This window comes from Vulpes vulpes, chromosome 8 (assembly GCF_048418805.1).
Source record: "Vulpes vulpes isolate BD-2025 chromosome 8, VulVul3, whole genome shotgun sequence".
NCBI lineage: Eukaryota > Metazoa > Chordata > Mammalia > Carnivora > Canidae > Vulpes > Vulpes vulpes.
In genome coordinates, this window is record NC_132787.1 from 16,208,120 (window position 1) to 16,225,906 (window position 17,787).

The following is a 17,787-nucleotide window of genomic DNA, read 5'->3' on the forward strand; positions in this document are numbered from 1 at the left end:
GGAACATGAATTCCCTCCAATCATCCCTAACTGTTTGAGGATGGAATGAGAAGGGACAGAAGCTATTTCAAGCAGAGAACTTCAGTAATGGAAAAAGAAAATACTTCCCCTTTGCCACTTCAAAAACTATTTTCATATTTAGAATGTGATGGTAAACCATGGAGAGATGACACAAACCTTAAACTTATTTATGCAAGAACAGTAGAGCTCCCCCCCCCCCCCAACAAAGGAATCAAGGCTTCCATCTTAGACAATGGCAAAAGAAGGGCAGGCATGGACTAGGCTCCGCAATCTCTACTGGGGACTAGGAGCAAAGCCAGCCAAGGCTGTGCAGCTCCAGAAAGGAGCCTTGGCTTCCCTGCTGCAGCACTCTGACCAACCCCACCCCTGGGCTTCTACACTCAGTGCAAACCCCGCCGAGGCCACAAGAAGGAAGGAGTGACATCGGAAGGAAGAGAGTCTTGGTAACTATGAAGACGACCTGCTGCTGTAAGGTGCAGCTATCTCCTTTAGCAATGCAGACATTCTTCAGGAGGGTTTTTATCCATGAAGAAACAATGGGACAATAGCTATACAGATTGAGCCCATTTCAGTCTTAAAAAATATTTTTAGCAGACATTTCCTGTCACATGATTATATTTCTACCACACAGTAGAATTTCATTCCTCTTTGAAATTTCTCATTTATATGCTCTCTGGAATCCTGGAGGAAACAGTGGCTCAATACCACTAACATTAAAAAAAAAAAAAAAAAAAAAAATCAAGCCTATGCCTATTTCTACAATGTTATCTAATATGTAAAACCCAGTACACTCAGTCCCCTGAACTTTACTAAAACATGACTGGGATTGTGGGGGTTGTTTGAAAAGAATGGTGCTCCATGCAGGAGCACTAGAAAAGGATTAGTGGTAAACATTTCTTAGCTTGATTCACACCAGAAACGGAAGAAAAAAAAATTCTTGCTTTCCTTCTCTGCATTCCTCTCCTTACTGAATTTTCAAACTGTTCTAATGTTAGTAGGAATGACTCAGAGAAATATAACTTAAACAAATTTGTACTCTGTTAACCAAGCAGCAGCCTCCTGAAAAAGCCAAAAATCTTGAATATAGTATAGATTTTAATGCTGAAGTTGAAAAACAATGTAAACCTTTTTCTTAATGTTAAAACCACATTCTATCACTTGCAGGTCCCTCGGCATGCTATTTTATCAACTGACCCCAAACACTACCAAAAATAAATAAATAAATAAATAAGAAAGATACACTAGAAAATGAAACTACTTACCTTGATCAGTGGACATGACTTCACATATACTGATAATTAGTCTAACTTGCTTTGATAATAAAATATTTGGCTTTACTCTTTTAATGATCATGTGATAAAATCTCACTCCTGGCTTTAAAGCCTCTGGTAGACTGGAGATCACACAGACCCGCCAGGAGCCCGCACCAGGGCACTGTTTACTTCAGGGCATTCTTAGACCTTTCTGCTCAAAGACAACCTCATGCATAATATGCCACACCTCCCCAGAGGAAGGGCTGCTGCAGTGTTTTTCATGAGACCAAGTATCTGATGATGGAGAGACTTCTATTTATTATGGTAAAATAAACAACAGCGGAGGCACATGGAAGCTTCAAGTGAGCTAGAAATACTTTTGGGAATAGGATGGTTTATAAACTGACTAATTCCTTAACTATTAGTAATGCTCTAAAAAAGCCAACACGAAAACAGTTTGTTTCCACTTTAACTGGGTCCATGCCCTGGACCGAAGAGGTTACAGATCCAGGATTCACAGGCTTAAGATGTTAAAATGTCGTTCTGAATGATCACAAAAGCTATTTTGCCACTTGAACCTTTCATTTTTAGCACAGTTCATTGAATAAACACCACCCACAGATTTCCTAAGGAAACCAAGCTTTATATGTTATTTCAGAACACTTTTTAACTGGTATAATATTTCTCATTTTTATATACCTTTATAAGTCTGTATCATTCAATAAGTACTCTAAAAATTCCTGATACCCTGAAATATTAGAAAATGTCAATTAAAATACTTATAAAATCACAATGAAGTAACAGGCTATACAGACATCACTCTCATGGTTGGAAATAACCTCTCCAATCCCCTCTTCAGGGTGTCCACATGCAATGGTTGTCACACTCCAGTTGCATCATATCACCTGGATGGCATTTCAAAGCATACATTGCCTAATCCCATCTCCAGAGTTGAATTCAATCAGTCTGTGGGGGTGCTCCGGATTTTACATTTCTAAAGCTCCCAAGTGGGGATCCCTGGGTGGCTCAGCAGTTTGGCGCCTGCCTTTGGCCCAGGGCACGACACGATCCTGGGGTCCTGGGATTGAGTCCCGTGTCAGGCTCCTGGCATGGAGCCTGCTTCTCCCTCCTCCTTTGTCTCTGCCTCTCTCTCTCTCTATGTCTATCATAAATAAATAAATGGATCTTTAAAAAAAAAATAAATAAATAAAGCTCCCAAGTGACACTGACACTGGCTGGTCTGGGACCACATGTCAGGGACCACACTTGGAGAACTACTGGGGCAGAGCCTTGCCTGGTTTGGAGTCTTAACTCACTTATCGATGGCCTAAAGCTCTGGTTCATGTGCACCTGCTTAGGACTTGCTCAATCTCAGGGGAGGAGGGCAATGTTCAGGTCAAAGTGTGCAGGGCTGTGTATTCATTCACTTGAGACTCACGATAACTTCCACATGTTCATCAGGAAGTAGGGGGGTTATCAGCTTAATTCTTAATAAAAGAAATCTGTTTACATACTAGGCATGAATAGGTTTTACAACAAATCTAAAAAGAATAATTAGAAACATGGAGAAGGGGATCCCTGGGTGGCTCAGTGGTTTAGTGCCTGCCTTCGGCCCACAGCGTGATCCTGGGGTCCTGGGATCCCTCATGGAGCCTGCTTCTCCCTCTGCCTGTGTCTCTGCCTCTCTCTGTGTGTGTCTCTCATGAATAAACAAAATCTTAAAAAAAAAAAAAAAAAAAGAAACATGGAGAAAAGGAGTCAAAGAAAGAAGAAATGTAAATTCTTTTATTTCCTTTGCAAACTCCACCCAAGTGTTTGAATTTCACTGTGGCAGGAAAACTGTCTATATTTGATTCCAAGACCACTTAACCTTGGCAAATTTCAGTAATGTAAAAAACAGAACATTTTCCTGTCATAAAAATGCCCCAACTTCAGTGCTTTCTGAGCTTTGATAGCAATGTTTGAATTAACTCAGGTTTGGTTTTCAAACAAATAAATACCTTTTCTTTTTTTTATAGTTAACATTTACTTTGTGCCAGGTGCTGTTAGGCACTTTACATGTAGCATTTCATTAAATCCTCACTGTAAGGTATTAATTTATCACTATTTTACAGAATTTTCTGTAAAAGGAATAATACAAGTAAGGTAGGAAATAGCAATTACCATTTTGTAGAAGAGAAAATGAGGTTTAAGAGGTTAAATACTTTGGCCAATAACACTAGTAAAATGACAACCTTTAAGAAATTAAATTCACTTTTGTACAATAAATTAAGATATAATGGAGCCTACTTTTGAATTTTTAGAGATGAAAGCCAGAAAACCAAAACATGATTTGCAGCAAATGATAATTAAAATAAAACTATTAACATTGATGCTCATTGTCCACAAGTGGTAATCTGTGATTATGTTCAGCATCTACCACAAACTTGTAACTAAATTCTAAGCTACCCAATAGTAGCCAGGGAAGTTTCTACAAAGTTAAACATGCACTTCCATATGACTCAGCAATCACATTCCTAAGTATTTAATCAAGTGAAATGAATACTCACATCCACACAAAAAACCTGTACAGGAAAGTTTACAGGGGCTTTATTCATAGTCACCAAAAGCTGGAAACATCCAATCAACCTTGAATTAGTGAATGGATAAGCAAACTGTGGTAAATCCATGCAATGGCATAACACTGAGCAGTAAGAAGGAATGAACTAAGGACACTCACATATACATTAGAAAGAAGTCAACTTTCAAAAACAGAACTACCCTATGAGCCAGCAATTGCACTACTAGGTATTTACCCAAAGGATACAAAAATACTGATTCAAAGGGGCACATGCACCCCAATGTTTATTAGCAGAGTTATCAACAATAGCCAAGTTATGGAAGGAGCCCAATATCCAACAACTGATGAATGGATAAAGAAGATGTGGGGGATCCCTGGGTGGCGCAGCGGTTTGGCGCCTGCCTTTGGCTCGGGGCGCGATCCTGGAGACCCAGGATCGAGTCCCACATCAGGCTCCCGGTGCATGGAGCCTGCTTCTCCCTCTGCCTGTGTCTCTGCCTCTCTCTCTCTCTCTCTCTGTGACTATCATAAAAAAATAAAAAAAAAAAATTTAAAAAAAAAAAGAAGATGTGGTATGGGGCTCGTGGTTAAGTGTCCAATTCTTTGATTTCAGCTCAGGTCATGATGTCAGAGTTATGAGATCCAGCCTCACCTCGGGCTCTGCACTGGGCATGGAGCCTGCTTTCTTTCTCTCCCTGTGCCCCTCCATGAATTGCCCCCCAAAAGACATGGTGTGTGTAAATATATGTGTGTGTGGAATATTACTCAGCCATCAAAAGGAATGAAATCTTGACATTTGCAACAATGTGGATGGAGCTAGAGTGTGTATTATGCTAAGCAAAATAAGTCAGAGAAAGACAAATACCATATGATTGCACTTATATGTGGAATTTAAGAAACAAAACAGATGATCATAGGGGAAGGGGGATAAAAAAGGGGGGTGGAAGGGTGGGGGGGGGGGAAGGAAGCCAAACCACAAGATTTAATTATAGAGAACAAACTGAAGGTTGCTGGGGGGGGAGGTGGGTAGGGGCTGGGCTCAATGGGTGATGGATATTAAGGAGAGCACTTGTGATGAGCACTGGGTGTTATATGTAAGTGAGGACTCACTAAACACTAATCCTGAAACCAATATTAGACTATATGTTAATTAACTGGACATTTATGACAATTGCATTTAGTCATGTAACCACCACCACAATGAGGATCTAGAATAGTTCTATCTCCTTCAAATAGTCCATCATGACCTTTTTAAAAAAATTTTATTTACTATGTCCTTTTGTAATGAATCAGTCTCTCCCCACACTACGTCCTACTTCAGATTTATGTCCCTATGGGCTCCCTTTTCCAGAATGACATATAGAATCATAGGATACATATATGATTCTATATGATATGACCATATACAATCGTCAAAACTCAGAATTCTATCCTAAGGAGGGAGAATTTTGTTGTTAATAAATTATTCCTTAATTTTAAAAATTATGGAGCAAATAAAAGCAACAGGCCATGAAATGGATGGTTTGTCTTAGTGTAAACCCAAAACTATGATTTTTGGTATGTTCATTGCCTTTCTCATCATAGTAAAGATAATCACTGGTTCATTTTATGTTTCCTGTGATTTTTAAAAATCTTAACTTCAGAAGTGACCTAATTAGTTCTCTACATAGAGTCCATTTGGGAACACTGAAATTTATGGTAGTATATTTAAAAGGACCTTTCAAATAAATGTATGGCAATTTTGTTGATTTTGTAAGATTATTTGTCACAGATATCAGCCCTGAAAATACCTATAGTCAATGCTCAACAATTCACAGCTATTCACAAAATAGCCTGTGCATTGAGGACCTAATGGGCTGGGACTCTGCTCTTAGGCATCTCCTCCTTCCTCCTTCGAGAGAGGTTATCCTTCACAATTGATAGGGGACAGAGAAAGTTCTGCCCAACATTCACATGGTATTCTTTTATCAAGATTTTATTTATTTATCTGACAGAGTGTGTGCAGACACACAAACAGGGGGAATGGTGGGCAGAGGGAGAAGCAGACTCCCCACTGAGCAGGGATCTCAACTGGGGATCATGACCTCAGCGAAGGCAGACACTTAACCGACTCAGGCGCCCCAATAGCTTACTATTTCTAATGGAGATGATGGAACACAAAAATTTTACCATGAAACTTGTGCTTCCTGAAATTAACATTAATCTACAACGTTTTAAAAAATGGTGTGGATTAAGTTGTCTGACGTAGCATTTTTACTCAAGGCTACCCAACACATCATCTGTCATAATTGAAGAGTTCCATGTACTAATGGCAAAGGTGGCTTTATTATTTACTAATAAACATTTTGGCAATAAATAACAAGAGAGTTATACCAAGTGAAAGCCACTTTGTTCAGATAGGACAGGAATAGGGAAAAAAAATAAATACCTGTGACTTTCAATTATTAACTAAGGAGTAAAATCCTTATATTCATTCTCCAATGTTATTTAACTGAGAGACAATCTCCATTTTCACAGAACAAAACTAATCTAAATCTTAACCCATTTTGCACTCTTTAGTCTTCTGATAACAATCTAATAAAATCAAACAATTTGATATTAAAATGATCCCCTTGAGAGATCTAAATGTGAGACAAGAGTCCATCAAAATCATAGAAGAGAACACAGGCAACACCCTTTTTGAACTCGGCCACAGTAACTTCTTGCAAGATACATCCACAAAGGCAAAAGAAACAAAAGCAAAAATGAACTATTGGGACTTCATCAAGATAAGAAGCTTTTGCACAGCAAAGGATACAGTCAACAAAACTAAAAGACAACCTACAGAATGGGAGAAGATATTTGCAAATGACATATCAGATAAAGGGCTAGTTTCCAAAATCTGTAAAGAACTTATTAAACTCAACACCAAAGAAACAAACAATCCAATCATGAAATGGGCAAAAGACATGAAGAGAAATCTCACAGAGGAAGACATGGACATGGCCAACACGCACATGAGAAAATGCTCTGCATCACTTGCCATCAGGGAAATACAAATCAAAACCACAATGAGATACCACCTCACACCAGGGAGAATGGGGAAAATTAACAAGGCAGGAAACAACAAATGTTGGAGAGGATGCAGAGAAAAGGGAACCCTCTTACACTGTTGGTGGGAATGTGAACTGGTGCAGCCACGCTGGAAAACTGTGTGGAGGTTCCTCAAAGAGTTAAAAATAGACCTGCCCTACGACCCAGCAATTGCACTGTTGGGGATTTACCCCAAAGATTCAGATGCAATGAAACGTCGGGACACCTGCACCCCGATGTTTCTAGCAGCAATGTCCACAATAGCCAAACTGTGGAAGGAGCCTCGGTGTCCATCGAAAGATGAATGGATAAAGAAGATGTGGTTTATGTATACAATGGAATATTCCTCAGCCATTAGAAACGACAAATACCCACCATTTGCTTCAATGTGGATGGAACTGGAGGGTATTATGCTGAGTGAAATAAGTCAATCGGAGAAAGACAAACAGTGTATGTTCTCATTCATTTGGGGAATATAAATAATAGTGAAAGGGAATATAAAGGAAGGGAGAAGAAATGTTGGGAAATATCAGGAAGGGAGACAGAACATAAAGACTCCTAACTCTGGGAAACGAACTAGGGGTGGTGGAAGGGGAGGAGGGCGGGTGTTGGAGGGGAATGGGTGACAGGCACTGAGTTGGACACTTGATGGGATGAGCACTGGGTGTTTTTCTGTATGTTGGTAAATTGAACACCAATAAAAATTAATTAAAAAAAAATAAAATGATCCCCTTGTTGGCCTAAAAAACACCTTTTTTTTTAAGGTTTTATTTATTCACTCATGAGAGATGAGAGAGAGAGAGAGGCGCGGAGACACAGGTAGAGGGAGAAGCAGATTTCATGCAGGAAGCCTGATGTAGGACTCGATCCCGGGTCTTCAAGATCACACCCTGGGCTGAAGGTGGCGCTAAACTGCTGAGCCACTGGGCTGCCCAAAAAAACACCTTTTAATTTAAAAAGCCAACCGACTGATGCATAATTCCATTTTGCATGTCTGTGAGCCTTAATGAAGAACTAAAATTTTTGAATACATGCCAGGTAAATGCTATCGCTTAAATATTTTTGTACCAAATTATTTTCATACAGATCTCCAAAGCAAGTTACTATCCCTGAATCTTTATTCTTTTAAAAATACTTAATATAAATGTTTTATATTAATTCCACAGTTACATGCTCAGTTAAGTCCCAACCACACAGAGCAGTGTTAAAGTAGACAGTACCCCTCAGACCAGAGTTTATGGATGGATGATACTATAATCCTAGATTACACTGCTGTCCATTCTGGGTTCTAATTCAATTCCATTACTCTTGTACTTTGGAAAGCCACAGAGAGCTACACATCTCTCTTATGACATGTAGATGGAGATAGCTTGTGTATTTTACGTATATAGAAGAAATATTGTACCTGAAATGTCATCTGACTTTAATATTTCTCTAATAAAAATACATAATCCTAGAGAATAAAAACACTTTCTCCAACCTAAATTATGGAATTGATCTCTATACCCCAATTATAGGCTGTTTGATTTTACCTGTATGGATTTCCTGCATCACACCACTCATTTCACATGTTCACACATATAGCCCAGGAGTAAATGCACTTTAAATTGGTGATCTGTCTCTCTTTTGGCATTTTGCCTTTGCCCCATTACGGTCCACCTTCACATCTGGTAAGTTTGGTTTTTTAAAAAGATTTGTTTGAGAGAGAACACGTGGGCACGCAAGTATGAGTGGGAAAGGAGAGGGAGAGAGAATCTCAAGCAGACTCCCTGCTGAGCACAGAGTTCAAGTGGGGCTCAAGGTCATGATGCCGAGATCATGACCTGAGCAGAAACCAAGAGCCAGACCCTAACCAGCCTCATGACCCAGGTGCCCCCTTTTTATCTCATTTAGCCTTTGTACTAATCCCAGGTAATTGGCATGATCTATATTCAAAGGAGAAACAAATTGTTAAATACAGTGTTTCTTCTTTAATTATGATTATTATTTTTGCACAGCTTCCTTGGGTTCCACTTCATCAGTGCCAAGTGACTACCTTACACTGGAAGAGCTGTGTGTTTCCTTTAGGAAATCACATTCACTTCAGCAAGAAGTTCATTCTGAGATTTCAAATTCTACACTCATCTTGCCACCACCTGGATTCCTTCCTTTCCTAAACTCTTGAATGAATCTATTCTTATTAGCTCTCATAATAGCTCTCATAATAGCTCTTCATCAAAGAACATAAATACAGCACTTAATATGATGCTGGACACACACTAGATAACTGTTTCTCTTCACTGGTCAATCCCTATCACAGTCCTTCTGCCTCAGCCACCTCACAACAGTCATTCTTTACAAATGCCTTCTCTGGCAGTTTCTTGTCCTTCACTGTGGCCCTTTCCCCTGTGCACACACCACAGCAATATCCCACAGGCTTCTGGTGCTGAGGTTGCCATTTTGTGTGAACAAAATACCGTTGTGACTATTTTAATGGATATAAAATTTCAGTTGTGGAAGATGAAAAAGTTCTGGAGACGGCTGGTGGGGACGGTAGTAGAACAGGATGACTATATGAATGCCACACAATTACATACTTAAAAACAGCAAAAATCGTCAATTTTATGTTATACTTTACCACAATAAAAAATTATTGCGACTAAAACATTTTCCACCATGAATTTATGATACCCAACCTCAGCCAGCCTATGGCCAATCTATCTGTTCATGCTTATGAATTCCCTATCACAGACTGTCTACTGCCTATACTATCCTTTGCATTCTTCTTTCTTCAGTATCTACTCTGGGAAACTGACTCACTTGAAGGCTGCAACTCTTCCACTATGCAGAAGATTCTAAACCATCTATTTCCAACAGCAACCTCTCTCTTTCAGCTTTATGCTTTCATTTCCATTTATCTGAAAGCTACCTTCTTCACTGGAGAAGAGAAGACTAACTTTATCTTGAAGGGTTTAGTGAGGTTTTGTTAGGCAGCAGTGGGAGGGAAAGCACCTTATTTCAGGCTGTATGGTGAGGAAATCTGTGGCAGATTTGCAAACTTTGCTGCTGCTTGCAGAGCTGTTCATCACTTGCCAGCTGAGATCCTCAGTGGCTGCTTACTGCGCTCAGAATGAATCCAAACTCCACACAGGCCTTAAGTCTCTGTCCCCTGCTTACCTTTCTAGCTTCATTTCTTGCCACTTTGCTTTCAAAATATGTTCCCAAACCATGTTCCCTCTATCAATCACCGGTTTTGAGAAGGAAATCAAGAAAAATGTTTTCTTTTCATAAATTTCCACAGGAACCTATTATTTTTTCCAACTTTGAAATAGCCATGCAGCGTCCAGAAAAGAGTCCTTTGAGGCTTTAAGAAAATAAAACTTAGGCTTTGCCCTTGGCAGGTCAGATAAAGGGTAAAGTACAGCCAGTTACTTGCTACTAATTTGGGAGAAAAGAGGGAAGACTTTTGTTTCTCTCTCTCTTTTTGATCAGCTGCCTCATCCAGATTTCATTTAATTATTTGTCTTCCTTTCCTCAAGATCCTAATAATGCACAGCTTGCTGGTGTAACAGCAGCTGCTTAGCCTTTTGTGTTGGGCCTTATATTCTTAAAGGACAAACTCAGAATATGAAAAGATAAACTAAATATAACCAGCACTGTCCTGTCTGCAAATCACCCATTCTACTTATTTCTTCCCTTTTATCCCACAGATAATAACACTTAAACATGTAGTTTCCTTTTGGATGAATCTCAGGAATATATTACAGAAATAAAGAAAACTGCAAAGAAAGAAAAATAGAGTATTAGTCATTCCAAAGTTCAGTAAGTGGTAGGAAAGAAGATCAAAGATAAAAAGAGAACTTAAGGGGCATCTGGGTGGCTCAGTCAGTTAGGCATCTGCCTTATGCTCAGGTTGTGATCCCACGGTCCTGGGATGGAGCCCCACATTGGGCTCTCTGCTTGGCAGGGAATCTGCTTCTGCTTATCCCTCACCCTCTGCTTGTGCCTGCTTGAGTGTGTGCATGCTCGTGCCTGTGTGTATGCTTGTGTGTGTGCATGCTCGTGTTCTATGTCAAATAATCTTTTTTTTTTTAATTTTTTTTTAAAATTTTTATTTATTTATGATAGTCACAGAGAGAGAGAGAGAGGCAGAGACACAGGCAGAGGGAGAAGCAGGCTCCATGCACCGGGAGCCCGACGTGGGATTCGATCCCAGGTCTCCAGGATCGCGCCCTGGGCCAAAGGCAGGCGCCAAACCGCTGCGCCACCCAGGGATCCCTATGTCAAATAATCTTAAAAAAATTTTTGTCACTTCTCTTTTAAAATAAGAGAACTAAGAAAAAAAAAAAGAAAGAAAGAAAACAGCCAACTTCCATCATATGGGTCTTAAATTGATGAATGGATGCATGATAAATTATCAATTTACCTGCTAGAAATTTTCAAGTTATTATCCTAGCAATTTATGTATTGTGACTTTACCAATAATGGTGAACCAGATTTCAGTATAATACTAAAGATGATAAAATATCCATATAGTCTTTAAGACATAACACTGTACATTAATCTCTAGAACTCAATCACATATTAGTCAATAGCTCACTGTAGAGTATGGCATAACCTTTATCCTCTATACAGAGCAGCAAAGGCAAATGTATTCAGCATCTAGATACATAACACAAATGGGTAAGGATACCAGTCTAAAACAGTATGAATTAGAGTTACTTGTGGCAACCTGGAGAAAGGATTTTTTTTAAATTTCAAAACTCAAAACCATTGTGTGGATCAAATAAGACTGTGATCCATCAATTTGACGTTTGTTCTGAAATAGTTTTATCCATTTATTCACAAGGTATTTTTGAGCTTCTACCTAGTAAGCTTAACCTGGCTCACTACTAAGAAGCCGGGAATTTTTTTTTTTTTAATCTGCACCATCACTTTCAATGGCATCTCATTTTCCTTCAACCACACTATTCTTCTCGGTTTCTGCGGCCTTAAGATCTTTCTTATGATTAGGTCTCACTATCCCACGTAGGTTTCCTTTCAACACTTATTTACAACTGCAATTAAATGAAAGTTCATGCAATGTCCTTGTTCAGCATTTGTCTTTCCTGCTATTCTCAAAGCTTCTGGAGAACAAGGACCATAACTGTCCCATTCATTTCTATAGGCCCTCTGCACACTGTATCAGGTGCTTAATACTATCTCATTAGAAGGTCCCTTCCAAGGAGTCAAAGAGAGAGCAGACAAGTAGAATGGTGACTGACAAGTCTGGATGGGCCTGTTACTACTGTGGGTGTAGGGAGGTAAAGGAGGGCTTGCTAGAACAATGCTCCAAATTTTTTGATGGCACATCCCTCTCAGTGTGAAAACTGGACATTCCATCTCCAAGTGTGTATGGATAAATGCATAACTAAATATATTAAATATATTAATGTGTTTATGTAATACAGGTATCACTGTAAGTAATACAAATATTACTGCACTAAAATGCATACTGTAAAAAAAACTTAAAGTAGGATGAGGTAAAGATAAAGTACTATTTTTGAGGGATTTGTGTGATTCAATCTTTGTTTTTTTATTTATTTTTAAACAGATTTTATTTATTTATTCATGAGAGTCACAGAGAGTAAAGCAGAGACATAGGAAGAGACATAGGGAGAGGAAGAAGCAGGATCCCTGCAGGGAGCCCAATGGGGGACTTGATCCCAGGAACCCGGGGATCAAGCAGACGCTCAACCACTGAGCCACCCAAGCATCCTGGTTTTGTTTTTTTAAATATTGGTTAAATATTTAATGATATAACCATCTGAAAGAGCATATCTAAGTTGGTTTACTTCCATACTTGGTTTTAATGACTGCCCCTAGTTGAGGAACATTTCATTATTCTACAGGGAAGAAGTACATCATTGGCCACACTTACTAAATCATGACACACATTTTTAAATCCCATCTCAATTATGCAAAAGTTTTCCTTGAAATTCTTCTAGTATACTTCCATCTGCCTTGACGTCTTAGAAAGTGTTACATTTTTTTTTTAATTTGGTCTAAAACCTACTATAACTATCTCAAAGATTTTAAAGCAAGCTAAAAAAGATCTTGTATTTAAGTTTAAATGTGTACGCAGAAATGGTTTTTTTAAAGAAAATTTTTAAAAATGAAAGATACACTTATATCTATTTCAGTGATGACACAATAATGGAAATATTTCCAAACAGTATTTCAAAAATGCTTTGTTCATAATGCCCTTTTTCTCTCTGCTGATTGCAGTTAATTTCTCACTCATTTCTTTACTTCAAAAAGACAAGTTTTGCTTATTTTTTCAATATATCTGCTAGGTAAGAACCTCTTAAATATGTACTAACAGACTTCTCTTCACATGGAGAAGTTCCACAAATGTGGAACACTTGTGTTTTTTGTAAAAGAAAAAAATATAAAGGATTTTGGTCTGACAACTCATTTAAGTATTATGCCATTATATAACCTACAAGTCTGATGTTTATGATGACTTGTCACCAAGTATTGCCAGAATTCCAGTACATTATATCTAAGATATGTGATTATCATAATGACATAAGATAAAGTAATCTTGGTTTTTTTTTTTTTTTTAACCAACCAAGCCTAAAATTCCATGAGTAGAAAAACCAGTAATTCTTCAAACACTCTGAAGACCTCTGGGCAATACTCATTCTTCTCCTCATTCCTTCCATTAGAAAGCTTTATCTAGCACTTTCCATTTGCTGGGTTTTAACCACCCGTGAGTAAATTTGATCAACAAAATCCATAACCTCCAGCAGCACCCAATTTAGTCACGAAGAGACAAGAATGAATCTAGAACCATCAGAGGTTTAAGGAGATTTGTTTAATTCTCTTTTTGGGGTAGGGCTCTTTCCAGAAGTAGAGACACAGGAGGTAGGTGAGGTAGTTACTATCTTATGGGGTGATACCTTCCTTATCTTCCAGTCATTGAAATGGCAGCATATAACTATCGCTGGCAATTTGGGTTAAGTTCCTTGACATTTTTTCATTAGTTTTAGTTCAGTTCAACAATCTAAGCATGAGTTCTGTGTGGAGCCAAAAGCTGGGGATTTAAGATGAGTAAAACAGTTCCTGGCCTCAGGAAATCAATCAAGTTGGGTAAAGACACAAGATAACAGTCAATTGCAAAATATGCTGATAACAGATATAACCACAGAGTGCTTCAGGAGCTCAGAGAGGAATGCAACTGAAAAGAAAGGTGTACTGGAAGACTGATAGTTGAGCAGTGTCTTAAAGGAGCACAATTTAACACTTTTTTGTTTGTTTGTTTAAAAACCCAAACCGTACAACTTATAGCCATTTCATGCCTCAGCATTAACACTGCTTCAGTATTTTATTACTGAATTATATGTAACAAACTAATTTCATGTTTGGATAGATTTTAAACATTTTACATAAATACAGATATTACGAGAGCCTTTTTAAAAGCTGTTGCACATTTTAGTTAAACTATTGAATTAACTAGTGGCTAGTATACCAGGTAGGAGCTGGTTCTTCTGAGAAAATAATTATTTTGACAATTTTCTATGACAAAAAGGCAGTGACAAACTGTAATAGGGACTGGGTGCTAAGTGAGCTCAAAGTCATAAACACTCTACTCCTTAGAGCCCTCGAAGTGGGGCTCTAAAGAGTTGAAGATGTACTTTTCAGAAATGGTCTAGAAATTGTTAATCATCACAGAACAGACTCAATGTATACAATAAACAAAAAGCAGAAAAATAATCAAGAAGAGCTAGATTATTGGGGCACCTGGGTGGCTCAGTGGTTGAGCATCCATCTTTGGCTCAGGTTGTGATCCTAGGGTCCTGGGATCGAGTCCCTCATCAGGGTCCCCACGGGGAGCCTGCTTCTCCCTCTGCCTATGTCTCTGCCTGTGTCTCTCATGAATAAATAAATAAAATCTTAAAAAAAAGAAGAGCTAGATTATTGATCATTTTACAGTAATAATTTTATTCCAATTTTTTAAAGAGAGGAAATCAGCTTTACAGAAAATGATACACTAAGTGTCAACCTTGAGATCAGCTTACTCTTTAAGAAGTTGTACCTTTTTTCTAATGAACAGAAACGTTCTTTACTTTGGCAAAAAGATGACCCTTTCCCTACCACACACGCACACACACACACACGTAAAATTAAAGGTCCTTGGTTCCTGTGCCGTTGTGAATAGCTTCAAAAAATTTAAATGTTTGAGAGTTAAACAATCAGGTTGAATTTGTAGCATAGCTGTAAATATATTACTGCCATAATTTAACATAACCACCAAAACATAAAAATAATTATGGCTGGACACCCTGAAGTTTTCTTCTCAGAATACAGTTAAACCCACCAACAAGCAGACTAGCTTGACTCTGCTCTTGTTCAATTTAAGTTTTGTATAATTTCACTCATGTCACTAGAAGATGAACAAGGGAAATGTTTCTCCCATTTGGCAAGCCAATTATGTTACTATCCTTTATCCATAAATGGACAAATCTAAAACTTGCCTTAGCATCAATCATTAGCAGACCTTAAAATGACTTCCATCACATAATCCAATCCCCGACTATCACATCCTTCAACGTCTGACAATTTTAAAATTCATTGCCTCCTGCTTAAGGTCCTATAGATTGTGACATCTCTGATATAAGAATTTCACATCTCTTTCACAAAAGCTACTTACCCTTGTGTATCTTCCCCTAACATCGAATTATATACCTTTTTTTTTTTTTTTTTTTTAAATAATCACTCCATAGTAAACCTGTTTCTCTAACAGAACATTGGGGTTAAAAAGGACTTTAGATGCCATCTGTTTGTATGTGACAGATGAATCTCCATAATTCTTCTAAGTGCTTGTCTGATTTCTATTTGAGTATCATCAGTGATAGGAAAATAGCTCTTGAAAACACCATGCCACTCACAAAGAGTCTAATTATTAGGAAATCCATTCTTAAGTTTTTATTACACAATCCATAACACAAAAACACATACTACGTTATGTCAGTTACTATTGTTTTACTTAAGATAGGTTTATCTTCTCTACCAGATTTTAATGAGTCATTTTATATTATGTTTTTAAATTTTAAGATTACTGTAAGGCCATTGTCAATCATTTAAAATCGACAGACAAGAGGTGCCTGGCTGGCTAAGTAGGTAGAGCATGCAACTCTTGATCTTGCGGTTGGGAATCTGAATCCCACCCTGGGTGTAGAGATTACTTAAAATAAAATCTACAGACAAGTTGTAAATAACAAAAGTGATTCTAAAATCTAGTAGTCAGGACACCTGGGTGGCTCAGCCATTGAGCGTCTGCCTTTCAGCTCAGGGCGTGTTCCCGGGGCCAGGGTCAATTCCCACATTGGGTTCCTTGCAGGAAGCCTGCTTCTCCCTCTACCTATGTCTCTGCTTCTCTCTGTGTCTCTCATGAATAAATAAATAAATCTTTCAAAAATTAGTAAGTAAAAATCAATAAAATCTAGTAGTTACTGGTATTTGGCATTAATTCCCTCTAGCATTTTTTCTGTGTATTATATATAAAATGTAACTTAGTACAGTGTAAACAACATGTATGCATATTTCATTCCATTGTGAGCATTTTTCTATATTTTTTTGGAAAAATTCTTTAATATTTGTATAACACATAATCTCATGACTAAGCCATAATTCATGCAGCCATCTCCCTACAGAACATATCTGTAGTTTCCTGTTTCTCTCCATTCCACTGGAGCATCTGATGTGATGTGATAAATCATTCAGTGGATCACTAGGTAACTTACTACTGGTAGATTTCTAAAATTCAGACTGTGGGATCAAAAGACACGAACATTTTTAGTGCTAATGATACATGTACCAGGTGTGTTCTCATATTTGCTTGCTTTACTCCCCTTTCAAAGAGTTTCTGCTTCACGGGACCATCTGAGTTGGCAGATAAGTCAAATGACCTCTGTGTTCCATGGCCACATCTGATGTGATGACCAATGCTTCACCATCAGAATCTCTCTCCAAGGCATCAGTAGTTGTACTCTGTTTCTGCTGGGCACTGGGACTAGAAAGTGGTGTGAATGAGATTTGACGTGGCCTTGTTTTCCACCATCCACAGGGAAAGACAGAAAAGGCCCATCTGAGGGAGAGAGAGTGTAACTGTCTTAGCTCCAGGCTCCTGTGAGGCCTGGATGAGTGCACTGTCCTTGGCTCCAGAATGTAACTTTTTCCCTTAAGTTATAGGGTATTCTTTCCCTTTACAACAAAATATTCTCTAATTAAGATAATACATATTACTGAATTGCTTTCCAAAAAATTATATAAATTTTCACTGACCTCCAAAGCAAGCAAGGGTGCCAGTCTAAAATATACCCATTCAGAAAATTTTTGCCAGTGTAATAAAGGAATATTTATTTTGTATATTTCATTGATAGCTAGTTATATAAAACTTTATTCTCATGTATGAGTAATTTATGTTTCTTCCTTTTTGAAATAACTTTTCATGTTCTTTGACAATTACTAACTACCTACGGGCTTCTTAAAGACAGTAAAACTCATTAATTCTCTCTTCAAATAACTTTTCATGTTCTTTGACAATTACTAACTACCTATGGGATTCTTAAAGACAATAAAACTCATTAATTCTCTCTTCATCTCTTTGTAATCTTACTTTTCTATTCCCTTAGCTACTGCAGTTTCCCAGGTTTGGGGGGAGTTTTTTTTTTTTTTTTGCTTTTTGCCTATGTTAATACAATAGTTTTCTAATGAAAGAACATTGAGCATAAAAGCTGAGAATGAATATAGAATTGAAATCAGAATGAATGGAGGTTTTTTTTTTTTAAAGATTTTATTTATTTATTCATGATAGTCACAGAGAGAGGGAGAGAGAGAGAGAGGCAGAGACACAGG

The 17,787-nt window shown here is 38.0% G+C and overlaps 1 protein-coding gene across 6 annotated transcripts in view; it reads right to left on the reverse strand.

Annotated features, from left to right (window-relative positions):
• FGD4 (FYVE, RhoGEF and PH domain containing 4) overlaps positions 1 to 17,787 on the reverse strand; it is a 215,442-nt gene that overhangs the window by 98,535 nt on the left and 99,120 nt on the right. For 2 of the 6 annotated variants that reach the window (XM_026000097.2, XM_026000095.2), the window contains exon 1: positions 1,284 to 1,612. The exons of the other annotated variants lie outside the window; for them this stretch is intronic. In XM_026000097.2, the coding sequence (XP_025855882.2) occupies positions 1,284 to 1,374 (91 nt within the window). In that variant the 5' untranslated portion in view covers positions 1,375 to 1,612. Of the gene's footprint in view, positions 1 to 1,283; positions 1,613 to 17,787 lie in introns of those variants that run through there. 6 annotated transcript variants of the gene reach the window in all.